Here is a 16,028-nt window from a genome sequence, read left to right on the forward strand (position 1 = left end):
TCGCCTATGATGGGAGAAGAATACGTAGAAAGTTCGTTCTGTAGGACTTTCTATAATATTAATTAACTCCATATACCGAGTCATTTGTCCGGGTCGCGCGCCAAAGCAGTCTCCCAATTGACCGAGTGCTTCTCGCGAAAAGTCTTCGTTGGCGGATTGCTCCCCGACATCGACAAAGGTGGCAATCCGTAAACAAATTCTTTCTCACGAAACGATTTCCGCTTTTTTTTCTTCTCTACTGTACAGTCGACATTCACGCCGCTTTTTGTCGTTTCGGCGCGCTCTCCGTCGATTGGCGTCACAAGGCGAACAGCATGTCGTGTTATCCGCCTAAAGGTGAACGAATACATAACTCGATTTTTCGTTCGTTTACTGTTTTTTTTTGTTTCGCGCTAAGGTTACGCTTTCCTGCTCTTTCGCGAGGAATTCTCCGTTCAGAAACTCATCGCTTCGTGCGTTGAAGAGGACGAGAAACTCTTCTACTTTGTCAACAGGTGGGCGCCACATTCGTTTCCTACCTTTTTCATATACATCTCGTTCTCTGTCTCCCATTGATTCAGGTTCACATTCGTCCGTGGTGTCTCGCCGACAGCGACTTTGTCATGGATCGACAACAGCAGTCGGTCGAACCGCGCAAGACCGTCTTCGTCGGAGGCGTGCCGCGTACGCTTCGTTCGTCCGACTTGGCGAGAATCATGAACGAACGATTCGGTAACGTTTGCTATGCTGGAATCGACGTTGATCCCCAACTGAAGTATGGAGGGGAAAGAATGTAATTCAGGAAACAATTGAATCTCTGTTTTTTGTAGGTGCTGGACGCGTGTCCTTTTCGAGTCAACAGAGCTACATTGCCGCCATCAACGTTCGTTTTGTGCAGCTTCAGTTGACTGACATCGATAAGAGAGTGAGTAGGACCTGCTCCCCTCTGATGTCATTATTGAAGGGCGATATCTAATATAGATTAGGGGTTTAGGAGACGCCTCACGCGGGGCTTCCCTCTCATATTTATCTTTGATTCCAGGTTGAGATCAAGCCTTACGTTCTGAATGATCAGATGTGTGACGAATGCAACGGGTTGTTTGCTCGGTTTTTCTGTGGCCACGTCCAGTGTCTTCAGTACTATTGCAAGCATTGTTGGGCCACTGTTCATGAACGAAAGCAGAATCACAAGTAGTTCGTCAAAGAGGGTACCAAACGTCCTCGCATTTGTTGCTAGCCAAAGTTGCCTTTTGTTTCTTATCAGAGCCCATTATTTCCCTAGTGACAACCATAAATTCACCATGGCGGCGATAGTCATATTTTGAATTATGTTGTCTATTGGGGCTGTTTTGTAGACTCTATTACTTGATTTTAATTAACTGTTCTATTTTTGTGCTGTTTCTCAAAGCCATTTGTTTGTATGGAAACGGAGTGACCTACTATTTCTTCATAAACAGATTTTTCTAGTATGCCAACAGTGTGTAGTGTAGTAATTAGGGTTACGTCTTCTCCGGGTTGAGTTTTAGTCCCGGAAATACGGGTTCCTTTTAGCTTTGTGACGTCAGGCGCAAGTCAAGTGCTCTATCCCGTATTCTCCTAAGCGGTGTGTTTACTCTTTGCGACGCTTCTTTGTCGTGCTGTGCCGATCGCCCGAAGTTGCGACATCCGCTACTCCGTTCGTCAGTTTGTATTCTCCTAAGAGACGTACAAGTAGGTTTGTAGGCTTGTAGGCTCTCATCGACTCGAGCTTTGAGCTTTGAATTCGCCGCGCGCGTCGTTCGTGCGAGTCGCGGGCACCCGGTCGCGTTTTTTGGTCACTACCTGGCTTGCTGTCCGGAAAGCCGGTGGGTGGGGTCCCTTTCTAAGCACACGGTCACATTCATGACGCAATAGTGACCGTTGTAAGTGAGCGTATTAATTCATATGAAAACAGGACTCTTTCGAGTGTGCCTTTTTCGTTCAGTAGTTTTCGTTATTATTTCCCCCAAGTGCATTCGTAACAACGGTAGTTGAAAGTGTCTTTCTTGTTTTTTTTTTATGTGTCTTTTTTATTAGGGTGAATTGAAAATGAACGACTCTCTTCCCAAGAAACGAACCGTCGCTTTTGCACGGCCGCATCCTTCAGCTGGAGCAGCTGCAAAATCAACATCACTATTCGTTGCTACTCTTAATAAAAGCCTACTGAATATTGATGACGACTTAGAGGAATGGAATAGTAGCAGCATTGATTTGTACGCTGTTGGGGGTTCCAAAGAGGAAATTTATTCTGAATTTGAAACGACGATGAAAAAACTGGGTGGTGAAATTGGACTTCCCGTCAAGATTGTTCCGGCAGGAGATCCGATGAACCCTGAGGACCGTGGACTTTCCGTCATGAGAGATAGAACAATTCCTGGTGCAAACACTCTTCATGCTGTATGTGCATCTCAAAAGTCAAGGCCGGACTTTACTGTCACGTATTGTGGGATGCCGGTTATGATCATGGAATTGCAGTCTCTCGGCGAGTATTGGCACGCAATTCAGCAAACCTGCTTTTACCTTTTTGATCATTTTCGATATGTGCGCAATATCAGCACGACTTTGAAGGAGTGGAGTGGTTACCTTTATGCAAAGGCTTCCGAAAGAGTCAATGGTTGCGTAACCCGCGTTGATATCAAGTGGAATGATGAAGAATTAGCATTTAAGGTGACTTTTGAGCCACTGAAACTTGACGAGTACAAGGCAGACTTGAAGAAGCACTTGAAGAAGCAAATTAACAATCTTAGGCCTTATGAAGAAGCTGGAATACCACCTTTGCTGTTTGGCATTCCACTATCAGAAGAGTCGATTACCTTCATCAACGAGGAAATTGATGCCGCCAATTCTCAAATCGCCGATCGTCAAGCCGACGCCCATAATCCGACTGCCAAAAAAGCGAAATTGTTATTGCCATTAGAGCAGTGGCCATCTCTAACGTCGATTATTGTTGCTGATAAGCATTGGGTATTCAAGTACATCTTTTCGGTGGTTGAGGAAAAAACGATTCGTGACCTAAGAAAATTATCAGAGAAAAAGAAAATAGATGTTTATGACTGTCAGTTCCTGCTTCCAGATCCTGAGGATTTCCTCATCTCTGACAAGTCCTTCTTCAGGTATTCACGTTTGCCCGCCGACCCTATGTCAAAGGAAGAAGTTCAAGAATGCTTTCCCGACTATGCCAAGAGTGTTTCGGAAGCTCTGTCATCGATGCACGACCTTCTGAAATATGCGCATTGCGACGTGCGCATGGAAAACATCGTTTTCAAAGAAAAAGGTAACTTAGAAATGTGAAATGGCACATTAAAGAGTCTAACTAAACTTGGTGTTTGGGTCAAATAGGTGACACGGGAACGTATTACGCGGTTTTAATAGATCTTGATCGATCAGAACCAATTGGACGGAAAAGGCCACTCGAGTATAGAAAAGCCGGTGTAATGTACACATTGCCAGACGTACGTGGCGTGACCAATGAAATGTTGGATTGGCGCCAACTTGGAATACTTCTCACTTTCTGCCATGAAGATGTTGCTATCGAAAAGTATCACAAACTGGAGCCGTCCGACCTAAAATCATCATCGAGTGATCCTTACATCGGAGACTTACTCAAAGGTAATGCCAGTCTGACCTATATCATCTTAAATTGATATAGTCCGCGCGAGATTAGGTGAGAAGGGCGATGTGGAGAGACTGCGCCTACGCAAGGAGCCTGGCAAGACTATTGGTCAGGTGATCGAAGTAAGGTTACCCTCCGCCCCCCCCCCCCCCCCCCCCCCTACAGTAACGTAAACGTGTTGTTAAATTTGAATTTCTACCCTTTTAGAATCGCTTACCGGTTGAAGCAACGTCGTGATTTTAGGTTTCAGCAGCGTTACCTTTTGTTTTGCGTTAACTGCATGTTATTCATTGTATTGTGCATTAACGTTTTTCGTGCGTTGACATACAAGGCTTTAGCGGCTCAGTTTGCAACGATGGCCTTCTTGGAAAGCACCGGATCGAAGACAGAAATGTTTGTTCAATGCTCGCAGCTCGTCAATCTCGATTATTTGAAGAAATCAATCCCTTTCTTCCCAGTGTCCGTGGGACACGTTCATTAGAAAAAGTAAAAGACATATTTGGACGCTATAGAGCGTCGTCGTTTGAAGACGAATTTTATATTCGAAATTTATCGGATATGTATTATTTTTGTATCCGGGGTACCGGATAAATAGTAAAAATAGGGGTAAATATAGGTAATTAGGAGTGGTGATGAGGAGAAATTACAATTGCAGTCGGTAAGAATAAGATAGGTCACTAAACGCGGAGGAGAGAAATCGAGATTTTGTTATAGTCTCATTAAAATGTTTGAACGAAGTCCACATCAGTTGGACGGCAGACCGTAAGCTGTCGGCTACAGAATGCTCCTTTTTTTACATCACTCCTTCCTTTAGAGAGTATAGCGGAGTTATTGGTAGGCTTGCGTGCATATTTTACTGCGTGGACTATGTGCGCTCATAATAGGATTTGTCAATGTTCCTAACGTCGTATTGGAGCCTACCCACAACAAGCAGGACATTGCCGATCCCCAAGCATGTTATTGAAACTTGAGAAGAGCCTCTCTTGAGTTGGCCATTTTTTTTAGGAGTACCGCTTTTTACTTAAAGCTATGAACGAACATCTTCAGCAATACTGGCGGGACATGAAAATAAGTAAGTTCAGATGCATTAGTATAGATTGGGCCAAAGTTAAAATTTGAAATTCCGGTAAAGACAATTTGACTGAGTTCTGGTAAGATTCTACAGTTACTTAAGCTGTGGCCAATTTATTTACCATAAGGAGTCGCTATGGCTATTCTCCGTCGAAGCCGTGGACCGATTTGCCTTCGAACAAGTCCAAATACGCGAAAATCAGACGTGGGAAAGTTCAGATGGAGATGCAGTGCGGTACGTCAAAGTTACTGCTGTACTGATCGTCGGAATTTTGCATTTCTTATATAGACGCGTGCCTTAAATGGAGAAAGATTCCGTTTTCGACGAAGAACTTTGATTATAAGTTTACTGATGACTGGACGTGCAATCTCAATTGGGATCCAGCCCGCAACATGTACTCATACCCTAATCATAGACCTGACCAACTAATGACTGAGGGAATAGGTGTTCGAAGCCGGAGCAAGTGGTTGTCGTTGCAACGGCTCATCTGACCAAACCAACCCCGGCGGAGAACCGCCGGTCAGGCCTGGTACGAATCTCGTTTGCTGAGTAATGCTAATGAATTAAGCCACCTTCTGTTGCTCGACCTCCTCCCCCTATACAACACACAAACCACAAAGCCCCTATAACACGTAAAACTATGATGCACTTATCTGACAGAACCCTCTGAAGAACCCGTACGAATAGACTAACACTGAAAAATAAAATAATAAATAATTATATAATGCTATCTATCTGTCCTTCTAAAAACGTACCTTAACGAACCCCAATGAATGATAAACCTTCTCCCCCACACGCAGATGGCCCCAGACCCCACTATTCAGAGAACCTCCCCCTAAAAAAACGAGAGAAAAATAAATAACCCTGTCCGAAATTGAGGAAACCTCTCTCCCCCAAACAAGACGCTGAACTCGTGATAAAACCGAAGGATTACCATACGCATATACTGCTTTCCAAACCTAACCGCGCACTATAGGACGCCCGAGATCGCAAGGACCGCGAAAAAACACTTTATTTCCCCCTTAGGGCCACCCGCCATCGCGCAACACTAATGGCCTCTCAAGCGCGCTCCAGACCCCGTCGCTAAGCGTTCAAACACTGGAAGGACGAAGGGAAACAATAGTAAAACCCTTCGAACACGCACGGGCCCCGAAACCGCAACGCGAGAAGCGGAATGACACGCAAACGTGTGACGTACCCTTCGCGAAGACCGATTCCTTCCTTTCCGTCCTCCTCAAGCCGAATGAAAGCGCGGCTCCCGTATACACGCAACCGCGGATAAATACCGTGAGAATTTCAAAAATTCACGCGAATTTCACAAATCACACCTCCTACACTACCAAACACTTATAACACAACCTTCTTATCACACTATGACGTAAAGAGCAGCTAGAAATGCTCTCAAAAACGAAAACGACGCTATATCAAACAACACGAATATCTCACATCAAACGTCAAATCAGGATGTCCGACGAACAAAAGTGTATCTCCAGAATCAAGCCCAAGACACTCTTCAGGCATTTTGGGAAGCGCATCGCTCTTCAGAATTGAGTAATAGGGAATAGGGAAAGTTCAGAATTTTTATTAATATTTTTTATTTTTAGGAATAATTTAAGGCAATTGGAGAGCACCATCGTTAGCCGTCTCCAATGGGATATCCTCACAATAGTCAGACATAACACCAGTTGGATCTACGGCTAGTATCAGATAAGTGCTTTACAGTCGTACAACTGTTGGAAGCTTTGTTTTTCGTGTGATTTGTAGGGGTGCGCGATACGAAAAAGGTGAGGTCGGTATACAGGGTGAGGGGTTGGTCTCTTTTCTTCCTAGCTATTGTTTTGTAGACTGTGGGGTTATATACTCACGCGTGGTATATAAGAGTGTCAGGACAGGGCACTTCAATCATTTTCGACCTGTGAAGACGACGTAGCAATAGCGTATGGAATGAGAGAGCCTATAGGAATAGTGTATGGAAGGAATGAGTCTATAGGAATAGTGTATGGAATGAGAGAGCCTATAGGAATAGTGTATGGAGGGAAAGAGCCTATAGGAATAGTGTATGGAAGGAAAGAGCCTATAGGAATGGAATAGGGTTTGGAAGGATGTATGTATGTATGTATGTATCAGTGTGTATGTACGGCCATGCGAAAACATTGTTCATTTTGCACGGAAATGCCTTTCAAACCCTTCCCGCACTATTATACATTGTAAATAGTACGAAACCCTGATTTTTAATAATTATATATGACGTCAGTATTGTAATTCGCTTGAGGGACGTGCGTACGTTAGCGCGCTTGACTCGCTTTTGCGAATGAATGGAAAATGTCTCAAAACAACGAATTCGAAGTTCGAGCGACGTCAGAATAGTGTTAAAAGTGAGTATTGAGTAGTTTAGAGCCTTTTCGGCTGTTCGCGACGGTGCGAAACGGTCGAAATCGCGCCGTCGTGGCGACGCGCATCTCGAAGTACGATCAAATCGTTTCGATCCAACGCGGAATAGTGTTTTCGAAACGTTTCGAAGCGTTTCGCTGCATTCTGGGACGTATTTCGAGCTATTTACGATGTTTTCCACTATGCGAAAAGGGGCGTGGCCTTTAACTTTCGTGCTCACTCTACGGCAAACGGCGTACGATACGCCGTCGACAAACCGAAATTCGAAAACTAGATGATATGGGCTTTCGATCGATTGTATGTTCGTCGCCGTACGTCGCGTCCTAACGGCGCAGCGGCGTCGTAAATGTGGAGTGATTTCGATGCACGCGAGTAGGCGTGTTTGTATATTAGACAGGTTTTTATGTCGAAAATTAGCGAATTTCGACGTGGCTCTGAACCAATCTTGTAGAGTTGTCAATGACGATTCGATTGGTCTTGGTCCGGTCGCCGTGCGATGTTTTGTGACAAAACTGCACTCATTTAAATAATTACGTCGCGAATGAGAAAAGGCGAAATTGTTTTTCGATTTCCTCCGTCCCGTGATGGAATTCGTCTTCGTTTTTTCGTGGAGATGAATTCTATTAGGTGGTATGTGAGGGGCGAAAAGGTTTAGTGGCCATTGGCCAAAATTTTGAGTGAAATTTGCACTCGAAAAGTTTTTCGCTTTTGGTACATCTTTGCTCTGTTTGCAAAGGGCCTTCCCGTTGTCGTATCGAGCCAAGATTCGATATCTGATCTCTCTGACCCCGGAATTGTTGGTAGCCAAAGTTTCGTTGCCATGGCAACAATTTTTTGTTTCTAAATAGATGTATCTTTCCTTGTATCAAGCGGACTCTGGGGGCCGCGTGGCCCGGAGATCGAAAAAAGCGATCATGCGACGCTTAGAAGTGAGTAGAGCGACAATTGTTGCCTCGCGCGCGATTTCTGCTTCTTTCCTAATTTATAGAAGACCCGTCCCCGCAGCAGATGTGGAGCAGGATCTATTTCAAATTGTCGCCTGTCTTATAGCTGTCATCAGTTTGAGAGACTTACAGGTGGAGTGGAGGTAGACATTTAGTCAGCCATCGTTTTCTTTAGAGAACGATGGATGATAGCCTTCGTTATCTTTAGAGAATCATGAATGATAGCCTTCGTTTTCTATAGAGAACAATGGATGATAGCCTTCGCTTTCCATAAAGAACGATTGACCATGGCCTTCGTTTTTTTGCGATCATTGCATTATTATTTCTAATTGGGCGTTTTCTTTTCTTTCTTTTAGGCTCTTATCTCTATATGATTGCTATGTGTAAGAGATATTGATAGAAGGCGAGGAGCTGGATTTTTAATTAAAGGTACGTCATCACCGTCACCACCATCAAAATTGATTATATGTCTTCATTCATATGGCACACAGATGACAAAGAAAAGATTCAGCAGAATGGAAAATGACTTTAATTGTCTTACTTTGCGTACGTAATAATTTTTCGATTAGCACTAGGCGCATAATACAATCACGCGCGCTGTCGTCTCACGTGATCCTAGTTAGGCGCGTGGAAAGTAGATAGGGCCGTACACACAATAAACCAGGACGAGTCCTGTCAAATTATATTTGAATAAAGTCCCGGATGTCCATACAAAAATGAAACAGTTTTCCCTCTCCTCCATCCACCCCCTCGCCCCACATAGGAGGCAAGGCCAGGTGGGCACCTGCTTATGAGTCAAAGGACTCATGGGGTCACTCCAGACTCCCCCGCGGAGGATGAGCCCGTTTAACCTCCTGGCTCCGAGCCTTGGACTGTGAAAGTGGCAGCTGGGATGTCAGTCCACTCACAGGTGCAATTCCAAGGGGCGTCACTGATTTACCCGCCAGTGCTCTGCCTTACGCGGGGAGGCAACTCGATAGCCTCTGCAGAGGTATGGCCTATTTATCGCTCTTGGCCACAGAGGGATGGCTGCGTCTGCCTCGTCGGATTGGAGGAACAACTACACGGTAAAACAATTGACAAAGGGGAAAACAAAGAAAAGTACCTGGCGTCCGCCAAAGTCTCGAGCGAATAAACGTCTGGAACAACTAAAGACATCTTAAAAATAAAACCTATGAATAGAATCCGTTCCACATACTGTAACTCCTTTCATCGATCCGAGCTCTTTCTATTTTGTTTCTTATCCCATATCCATTCTCATACGCTCTCCTTCTCCTCTCTCTTCCAATAGCCTTCTCCTAACCAAAAGAAATTAAAAAAATAAAACCTCAGAAATGAAATGTGATAAACAAACGTAAAATAATTTGGTACCTGTAAATATTCTTTTTCCACTTCTCTTCCTTTGTCCGTCCGTGTGATCCCTTTCCTGTCCTGTGAGTGTCTTATGTCCTTCTTTTGCACCCTTGTTCCATCCCATTGAATGTTCTTAAATAATAAAAAAAATGAACTTTGATAAACAAATGAAAATTTATTTGGTACATCTAGATATTCTTTTTCCACTTTTCTTCCTCTGTCCGTGTCGATCCCTTTCCTTTCCTGTCTGTGAATGTCCTATGTCCTTCCCTTGCATCCTTGTTCCATCCCATTGAGTGTTCCTAAATAAAAGAAATGAAATGTGATAAACAAAATTTAAAATATTTGGGTACCGGTGGATATTCTTTCTCCACTTCCCTTCCTTCCTTTCTCCATGTCGATCCCTTTCCCCTCCCTGTGCGTGTTTTCTGTCCTCTGTTCCTCCTTCCAAGTGGGTCTTCCTAGATAAAAAAAATAAAAAAGAGTAAAAAACAATCCAAAAACTAAAAATTACATATAATCTACCTAGAGAAAATTAACTAGAAATGATTCAAGAAGCTAAAACTACATCATTTACCATCGATCCCTAGACATCCCTCCTTCCTCCTCATCATTTTTCCTTCCTTCCCACTCGCGTCCCTTGCTCGTATCCTTCCTCCTTACAACCTTACACACCTAAAAAATTAATTAGAGACTTCTCAATAGCTAAAACTCTACCTACATCACATACCTTTGCTCCCTCGATAGTCATCCTCCCTCCTGATTGCTTTTCCTTCCACCCCACTCGCGTCCCTTGCTCGTATCTTTCTTCCTTACACCCTTACGTATCTAAAGAAACGAATTAGGGACTCCTCAATTGCTCAAACTCTACCTACATCACACACCTTTGATCCCTAGAAAGTCGTCCTTCCTCCTGATAACTTTTCCGTCCTTCCCATTAGCGTCCCTTACTTGTATCCTTCCTCCTTCCACTCTTACGCATCTAAAAAAACGAATTAGAGACCCCTCAATAACTAAAACTCTACCTACATCAGATACCTTTGATCCCTAGATAGTTGTCCTTCCTCCTCATTGACTTTCCTTCGTTCCTATTCGCGTCCCTTACTTGTATCCTTGTTCCTTACACTCTTACACATCCAAAGAAACGAATTAGGGACTCCTCAATTGCTCAAACTCTACCTACATCACCTACCTTTGATCCCTCGATAGTCATCCTTCCTCCTGATCACTTTTCCGTCCTTCCCACTCGCGTCCCTTGTTCATATCCTTCTTCCTTACACTCTTCCACATCTAGAAAACGAATTAGAAACTCCATAATTGCTAAAACTCTACCTACATCACATACCGTCAATCCCTTGATATTCCTTCTTCTTCTTGATTGCTTGTTCCTCCTTCTCCCTCGCGTCCCTTGCTCTTGTCCTCGTTCCTCCCATTCCTATGCACCTAAAAAAACTGATTGGAAATATGTAACACAATTAGGACCCAATATATACCTATGAGTATTGAATCTGCCCTAACACTGCCCCTATACACATTAACCAAAGCCCACACAACTCATCAAAATTGCACGGCACTTATCTGACATCCTCCAGAAACCCATTGTTTGAAAAACTCCCCTCCCCTTAAAAATAATTTTTTTTAAATATCACCCTAAAATAGACGGCCTCGACGGTAAATTTGATGAACCGGGAGAGATTCAACAGCAATACTACGTCGAGAACCACGATTAGGACCCGAATACGCGAAATAGACGCCTAAAACCGTTCGACTCACACGAGACGAATCGATCTGCCCTCCCGGGCCACCAATTTCCTCCGCGCAACGCCAACAAACCCTCGCGCAAGCTCGTAACATCACCGCAAAGCGCCGAAAACCGAAAAAACCGCGGAGAGAGCGAATAAACGCGAAGACAACACCTCCGAACGTACGCAGAGGCCCCGCAACGCGATCGCGAGTGACGAGAAGCACGTAAAAACGTTCCTAACCTTTCGCGATTGTAGATCTTCCCCTCCTTTCATCGCGGTCGCCCCGTTTTGAGCCGGTTTCAGTCATCCCAGCGCAGTGACTGAAAATGCAGTTCCCGTATAGAGTCCCGTATCTAGTTTGGAACACATCAACATTGGAACAAGCGGTTTACCTTTTAGAACGGACTACCGTTAAAACAGTTAAAGGCAAAAATGTGGCGAAATAACTCGAGAAACTCGTTGTAAAGTTGCAGCTTGTTTCGTTGCGTTTTATAGGAGTAAGCGAAGTTAGAAGAGGGACGAGTCACGTAATCTGTCTTTCGAACACACCCATGCGCTTTGGAACAGGCTCTCTAACTCCGTCAGCTTTTATCGCACAGAGACGTTCTATATACCGTTTGAAAGCCTAAAGCCTCTTCTATCTCGCTAAATTTATGCGATTGTCAGAGATTGCATTCTCGCTGAGATATCGCCGATTGAGTAAGGAAGGGTAGCGTGCTCTAGATTGGAACACACGTTTTGTACAGCCAACTAGTGCCTAAGCATTCAAACGCAGCCAAATCGTTCACACAGTCTTCTTTCATCATTATCGCTAGGAGTACGCCGCAATTAGATCGTTTTGTAGCCATCAAGTACAAAAATGGGAGGGCCATATCCTGGACGTAGGGTCTTTAGCCATTTAGCCTCCTTTGTTCGAGTACGTACTGCGATGAATCCGTCGAGCAGACCCAAACTGTCGCTTCGAGGCCGAATAGTTCGACCGACGATCATTTCGAGACGATCCGCAACGTTCTTGGCGGCTAGCAGTGATGGACGAACGTCAACGTATCGGCAGTGGAACCCACACGGCTTGCAGAAGGCGATCGATGAGCTCGAGAGCGAAAACGCTCGTAGCTACCGTGTGGTTGCTCGTGAGTGGGGAATACCGCCAACCACTCTCTACAATCGACACAAAATTTTGACCAACCCCCACTTGTCTGGTGACAGTCGCCGCTACTTTACCGATAAAGAGGAAGACGAGTTAGCTTCTTTCCTTACTAGAAGTGCGGAAGTGGGCTGCGGGCGAACAATAAAACAGGTAGATGCTCGTGCCTAATAAAAAATATTTTTATCTAATTGTATAGGCACTAGCTGTAGCCCAAGAAATTTTGTCCGCCAAAGGCATTGTGAGGGATATTATCACTCATGGATGGTTTGAAAAATTTAAGAAGAGACATCCTGAACTTGTACTAAAAACTGCTGAATCGCTGTCGAAAGCGAGATTAACTGCCACAAAGAGAAGTGTCTTGGACAAGTATTACGACACGCTTTTTGCCCTTCTTGAAGAAAACGATATCATGAACGAGCCTAGCCGAATTTTCAATTTTGACGAAACTCCTATACCGCTGGAATTCAAACCTCCCAAAATTATAGCAAGAAAAGGGCAGAGACATGTGTTTTCCGTCACTTGCGGAGACAAAACACAAATATCTGTTTTAGCTTGTGTTTGCGCTTCTGGATTTGCTTTGCCACCTCACATACTTTTCAAGAAAAGTTTTGGTTGGAATGAGAGATTGGTAGAAGGACAGGTACCGGATACGAGGTACACTGTTACTGATTCAGGATGGAGCACTAGTGCGGTTTTTGAAGGATGGTTTTTTGAGCTTTTTCTTGCCTACGCTCCAGCAAAGCGACCGTTATTGCTAATAATGGATGGTCACTCAACTCATTACAATCCGGCTGTTATTAAAACTGCAGCACAAGAAGGGATTATTTTATTTCTGTTGCCTCCAAGCACAACGCATTTGACTCAGCCTTTAGACAGAAGCGTATTCCACGCACTGAAAGCTCATTGGACAACAGCCTGCCACAATTTCAGTACAAGAACGGGAGGAAAGTTCGTCACTAAGACAAATTTTAATTTTGTCTTTGCTGAAGCTTGGAAAAGTGCGATGAATGTTGGCAACATTTCTTCGTCCTTTAAGATGACGGGCATCTATCCTTTCAACAGACAGGCAATTGCGCTTGCCGAGGATAGCGTGGAACAATGTGCAGAAGCAGCGAAAAATCCTGCCATACGATTTCTTCCAATACTCACGCCTATCCCTGAACACCGTCGAAGATCAGCCTCACCTCTTCGACTTTCAATTCAGGATTTTTCAAGCCCTGATGAATCTTCGTCAGTGAGCATTTTGGAAGAGCCTCGATTCACAATGTCGGAAGAGAAACGATTCCAACGACGCCTAGAGGAGGGATACAACCTGAGCGATCCCAGATATTCTGAATGGATTCGGCTAAATCATCCTAGCAAATCTATCACTGCTTCAGCTTTGCCGCTGTCTATTGTTGGCAAACCTATCAAAGTAAAATTCATCGCTCCGCAGAAGCAACGACTAGAAGCGAGAACGAAATTGACGAATCTGTACGCTACTTCAAGTCATATGGACCTTACTTTCTAATTACCGTATTTCTTCTAGTGCATCCAGCATTCCTCCTCCTCCTCCAGAACGTGAGAAAAACTCAGCTGCCAAAGTTCTTACACGCTCTTCTGTTCTGGAAGAGATTCGAATGAAAGAGAGGAAAAAAGACGAAGCTGCTGAAAGAAAGAAGCAAAAGGAGATCCTTAGGGTCACCAGACAAAAGGAAAAAGCTGAAAAAGAAAAGAAGAGAATTCAGAAGCTGAAAGGTATTAACAATGAATTTTTTTGTCTTATTTGTGATTTTTGGTGAACAGTTCCAGAAAAATTACCGAGGGCTTCTGAAAGACCAGTCAGAGCAGCTAGGAAGAAAAGATCCGATAACGAAGACAGTGAGTTTGTGTTTTACTAGTTTAATTAAGTGCAAGAAAGAGAAACTTCTTTAGTTGTTAGGCAAGCCTTTTCGGTAGAAGTAAGATTATCAAATCAAAATTTGCCTTCAGGCCAATATATCAGCAAATATTTAGTTTTAATAAAATTGTTTGGAGCTTTTAATAAACAATGTATTTATCACTGCTAGCCGCCAATTACGTTGCGGATCGTCTCGAAATGATCGTCGGTCGAACTATTCGGCCTCGAAGCGACAGTTTGGGTCTGCTCGACGGATTCATCGCAGTACGTACTCGAACAAAGGAGGCTAAATGGCTAAAGACCCTACGTCCAGGATATGGCCCTCCCATTTTTGTACTTGATGGCTACAAAACGATCTAATTGCGGCGTACTCCTAGCGATAATGATGAAAGAAGACTGTGTAAACGATTTGGCTGCGTTTGAATGCTTAGGCACTAGTTGGCTGTACAAAACGTGTGTTCCAATCTAGAGCACGCTACCCTTCCTTACTCAATCGGCGATATCTCAGCGAGAATGCAATCTCTGACAATCGCATAAATTTAGCGAGATAGAAGAGGCTTTAGGCTTTCAAACGGTATATAGAACGTCTCTGTGCGATAAAAGCTGACGGAGTTAGAGAGCCTGTTCCAAAGCGCATGGGTGTGTTCGAAAGACAGATTACGTGACTCGTCCCTCTTCTAACTTCGCTTACTCCTATAAAACGCAACGAAACAAGCTGCAACTTTACAACGAGTTTCTCGAGTTATTTCGCCACATTTTTGCCTTTAACTGTTTTAACGGTAGTCCGTTCTAAAAGGTAAACCGCTTGTTCCAATGTTGATGTGTTCCAAACTAGATACGGGACTCTATCTTCAACATGAATAAACATTCTTCGCATATATTGAAAAATACGGAAACTATTCAAACACGATCTCGCACACTGTCACACATGAGCAGAAAAAAATTAGACAACCTAGAGCGCGAAAACACCGAAAAAAAATGAAAGAAACAGTGGTACGCTTAATCCCTGGCAGATGATGCTCCTCTCCCTCCCACGCTCCTTTCTTAAACTGAAACATTCTATCCCCACAACCAACATGTAGCATTCCATTGATTTCAGCCACACGTCCACATGGCCAAGAACCAATGGGCATGTTTGGTATGTTTGTCTCCCATTTGAGACTTGGATTTCCCATTGAAGGACCAATCTAAATATACGTAACTCCCAATCACATTTCTATCATCCCAATTTAACAACCTTATTTTTCAATCCGACAACAGCCATTTCGGCGCGAACGAGATCTCCCTTCAATTTCTTCACTTTCTCATCCACAAGTCGATCAATTTCATTCTCTACATAGAATCTATCTAGTCAAATGCCATCCAAGCACATTCCCCAATAGTACTTCTCTTTCGTGGCTCCAATAACTGCCGAACAATGTGTTCTTGTCGTTCCGTTCCTCGTAGAACGTCGACAAACTCGTCGAAGGCCGTCTCACCTTTTCGCGGCAAAATGTCGACAAGGAGCATGCGCGATTTGTCTTCGTTCGTCTTGGACGAATGGCGCAGCATTGCGTATTGCTCTCGAGAGACGAGTCTCTCCGCGAGAAGACGATCTAGAACGGACATGGGATCGAATACTTCGACGATCGACGGAAGATTGTCGTGGACGCGATTTCACCATCGTTTATCCATCGTAGACTCTTCTCTCCGCGGCGAGGGGAACACGGAAGTGACGGAACAATGGGGAGAAGCGCGGGGAATTGCGCAATAAGAATGGGTTCGGGGGGAGTCCTCTTTCGAGGGCACGAGATTAATGTATATGTACAAAGGTCACTTGACGTCATCAACTTTTGTTTTGTGTGCGAGAAGAGCTTTGGGAACCTTTCGTGTAGAAAAGAACAAGAT

General features: G+C 44.0%; 5 protein-coding genes and 2 long non-coding RNA genes across 13 annotated transcripts; 5 read left to right on the forward strand and 2 right to left on the reverse strand.

The window, feature by feature from the left end:
* The first annotated feature begins 108 nt into the window (after positions 1-108).
* Positions 109-1,487, forward strand: LOC136198325 (uncharacterized). Of its 2 annotated transcripts, XR_010672751.1 has the most exons (7): positions 109-178; positions 247-336; positions 398-494; positions 561-754; positions 810-904; positions 1,022-1,187; positions 1,244-1,487. It is a non-coding gene; the product is annotated as an uncharacterized lncRNA (long non-coding RNA). The 2 variants fall into 2 exon arrangements; XR_010672750.1 differs by having other exon boundaries at positions 1,022-1,487.
* Positions 1,488-1,570: 83 nt separating this feature from the next.
* LOC136198362 (uncharacterized) lies at positions 1,571-4,278 on the forward strand. Its single transcript, XM_065988285.1, has 5 exons — positions 1,571-1,689; positions 2,035-3,271; positions 3,337-3,606; positions 3,662-3,732; positions 3,818-4,278. Exons 2-5 carry the CDS (start codon positions 2,047-2,049, stop codon positions 3,845-3,847), a joined length of 1,596 nt encoding a protein of 531 aa, XP_065844357.1. The 5' UTR covers positions 1,571-1,689; positions 2,035-2,046; the 3' UTR covers positions 3,848-4,278.
* Positions 4,279-4,440: 162 nt separating this feature from the next.
* Positions 4,441-5,365, forward strand: LOC136198363 (ATPase MORC2-like). Its single transcript, XM_065988286.1, has 7 exons — positions 4,441-4,444; positions 4,495-4,562; positions 4,616-4,682; positions 4,743-4,761; positions 4,810-4,916; positions 4,971-5,076; positions 5,127-5,365. The coding sequence occupies exons 3-7, from the start codon at positions 4,640-4,642 to the stop codon at positions 5,233-5,235; spliced, it is 384 nt and encodes a 127-aa protein (XP_065844358.1). The 5' UTR covers positions 4,441-4,444; positions 4,495-4,562; positions 4,616-4,639; the 3' UTR covers positions 5,236-5,365.
* Positions 5,366-6,966: 1,601 nt separating this feature from the next.
* Positions 6,967-8,700, forward strand: LOC136198401 (uncharacterized). Of its 3 annotated transcripts, none has more exons than XR_010672794.1 (6): positions 6,974-7,057; positions 7,810-7,873; positions 7,922-8,002; positions 8,062-8,160; positions 8,259-8,446; positions 8,509-8,700. It is a non-coding gene; the product is annotated as an uncharacterized lncRNA (long non-coding RNA). The 3 variants fall into 3 exon arrangements; XR_010672793.1 differs by having other exon boundaries at positions 7,810-7,869; XR_010672792.1 differs by lacking the exon at positions 7,810-7,873 and having other exon boundaries at positions 6,967-7,057.
* LOC136198670 (uncharacterized) lies at positions 8,674-11,427 on the reverse strand. 3 transcript variants are annotated; one of them, XM_065988675.1, is made up of 13 exons: positions 11,356-11,408; positions 10,864-10,991; positions 10,716-10,813; positions 10,563-10,660; positions 10,409-10,497; positions 10,255-10,352; positions 10,101-10,198; positions 9,948-10,045; positions 9,724-9,831; positions 9,557-9,672; positions 9,389-9,502; positions 9,216-9,315; positions 8,674-9,165 (listed from the first exon to the last, which is right to left on the reverse strand). In XM_065988675.1, coding segments are annotated over exons 7-11 (345 nt in total). In that variant the 5' UTR covers positions 10,122-10,198; positions 10,255-10,352; positions 10,409-10,497; positions 10,563-10,660; positions 10,716-10,813; positions 10,864-10,991; positions 11,356-11,408; the 3' UTR covers positions 8,674-9,165; positions 9,216-9,315; positions 9,389-9,500. The 3 variants fall into 3 exon arrangements, with proteins under 3 accessions (XP_065844747.1, XP_065844746.1, XP_065844745.1); XM_065988674.1 differs by having other exon boundaries at positions 10,864-11,427; XM_065988673.1 differs by having other exon boundaries at positions 10,400-10,497; positions 10,864-11,427.
* Positions 11,428-12,043: 616 nt separating this feature from the next.
* On the forward strand, positions 12,044-14,142 carry LOC136198619 (uncharacterized). The gene is made up of 4 exons (XM_065988625.1): positions 12,044-12,412; positions 12,459-13,735; positions 13,791-13,999; positions 14,048-14,142. Exons 1-4 carry the CDS (start codon positions 12,044-12,046, stop codon positions 14,140-14,142), a joined length of 1,950 nt encoding a protein of 649 aa, XP_065844697.1.
* An 871-nt stretch (positions 14,143-15,013) lies between these two features.
* On the reverse strand, positions 15,014-15,848 carry LOC136198299 (uncharacterized). 2 transcript variants are annotated; one of them, XM_065988217.1, is made up of 4 exons: positions 15,802-15,848; positions 15,527-15,736; positions 15,379-15,473; positions 15,014-15,328 (listed from the first exon to the last, which is right to left on the reverse strand). In XM_065988217.1, the coding sequence occupies exons 2-4, from the start codon at positions 15,690-15,692 to the stop codon at positions 15,038-15,040; spliced, it is 552 nt and encodes a 183-aa protein (XP_065844289.1). In that variant the 5' UTR covers positions 15,693-15,736; positions 15,802-15,848; the 3' UTR covers positions 15,014-15,037. The 2 variants fall into 2 exon arrangements, with proteins under 2 accessions (XP_065844289.1, XP_065844290.1); XM_065988218.1 differs by lacking the exon at positions 15,802-15,848 and having other exon boundaries at positions 15,527-15,780.
* Positions 15,849-16,028: the final 180 nt, after the last annotated feature.

This window comes from Oscarella lobularis, chromosome 19 (genome assembly GCF_947507565.1).
Source record: "Oscarella lobularis chromosome 19, ooOscLobu1.1, whole genome shotgun sequence".
Taxonomy (NCBI): Eukaryota; Metazoa; Porifera; class Homoscleromorpha; order Homosclerophorida; family Oscarellidae; genus Oscarella; species Oscarella lobularis.

Excerpts from the sequence above, each read along its gene's own strand:
- LOC136198362 (XM_065988285.1), top strand. The coding sequence starts at position 2,047 with ATGAACGACTCTCTTCCCAAGAAACGAACCGTCGCTTTTGCACGGCCG. Across the intron at positions 3,272-3,336 it reads CATCGTTTTCAAAGAAAAAG|GTGACACGGGAACGTATTAC; the intron begins GTAACTTAGAAA and ends TGGGTCAAATAG. Across the intron at positions 3,733-3,817 it reads CTATTGGTCAGGTGATCGAA|AATCGCTTACCGGTTGAAGC; the intron begins GTAAGGTTACCC and ends CTACCCTTTTAG.
- LOC136198363 (XM_065988286.1), top strand. The coding sequence starts at position 4,640 with ATGAACGAACATCTTCAGCAATACTGGCGGGACATGAAAATAA. Across the intron at positions 4,917-4,970 it reads TCAGATGGAGATGCAGTGCG|ACGCGTGCCTTAAATGGAGA; the intron begins GTACGTCAAAGT and ends TTTCTTATATAG. Across the intron at positions 5,077-5,126 it reads TGGGATCCAGCCCGCAACAT|GTGTTCGAAGCCGGAGCAAG; the intron begins GTACTCATACCC and ends CTGAGGGAATAG.
- LOC136198670 (XM_065988674.1), bottom strand. The coding sequence starts at position 10,121 with ATGACTATCGAGGGAGCAAAG. Across the intron at positions 9,832-9,947 it reads GGGATGTCTAGGGATCGATG|GAAGACCCACTTGGAAGGAG; the intron begins GTAAATGATGTA and ends TTTTTTATCTAG. Across the intron at positions 9,673-9,723 it reads TGGAGAAAGAATATCCACCG|GAACACTCAATGGGATGGAA; the intron begins GTACCCAAATAT and ends TCTTTTATTTAG.
- LOC136198619 (XM_065988625.1), top strand. The coding sequence starts at position 12,044 with ATGAATCCGTCGAGCAGACCCAAACTGTCGCTTCGAGGCCGAATAGTT. Across the intron at positions 12,413-12,458 it reads GCGGGCGAACAATAAAACAG|GCACTAGCTGTAGCCCAAGA; the intron begins GTAGATGCTCGT and ends CTAATTGTATAG. Across the intron at positions 13,736-13,790 it reads AGAACGAAATTGACGAATCT|TGCATCCAGCATTCCTCCTC; the intron begins GTACGCTACTTC and ends TATTTCTTCTAG.
- LOC136198299 (XM_065988218.1), bottom strand. The coding sequence starts at position 15,749 with ATGTCCGTTCTAGATCGTCTTCTCGCGGAGAGACTCGTCTCTCGAGAG. Across the intron at positions 15,474-15,526 it reads ATTGGAGCCACGAAAGAGAA|AGAATGAAATTGATCGACTT; the intron begins GTACTATTGGGG and ends GATTCTATGTAG. Across the intron at positions 15,329-15,378 it reads TTGTCGGATTGAAAAATAAG|ATTGGTCCTTCAATGGGAAA; the intron begins GTTGTTAAATTG and ends ACGTATATTTAG.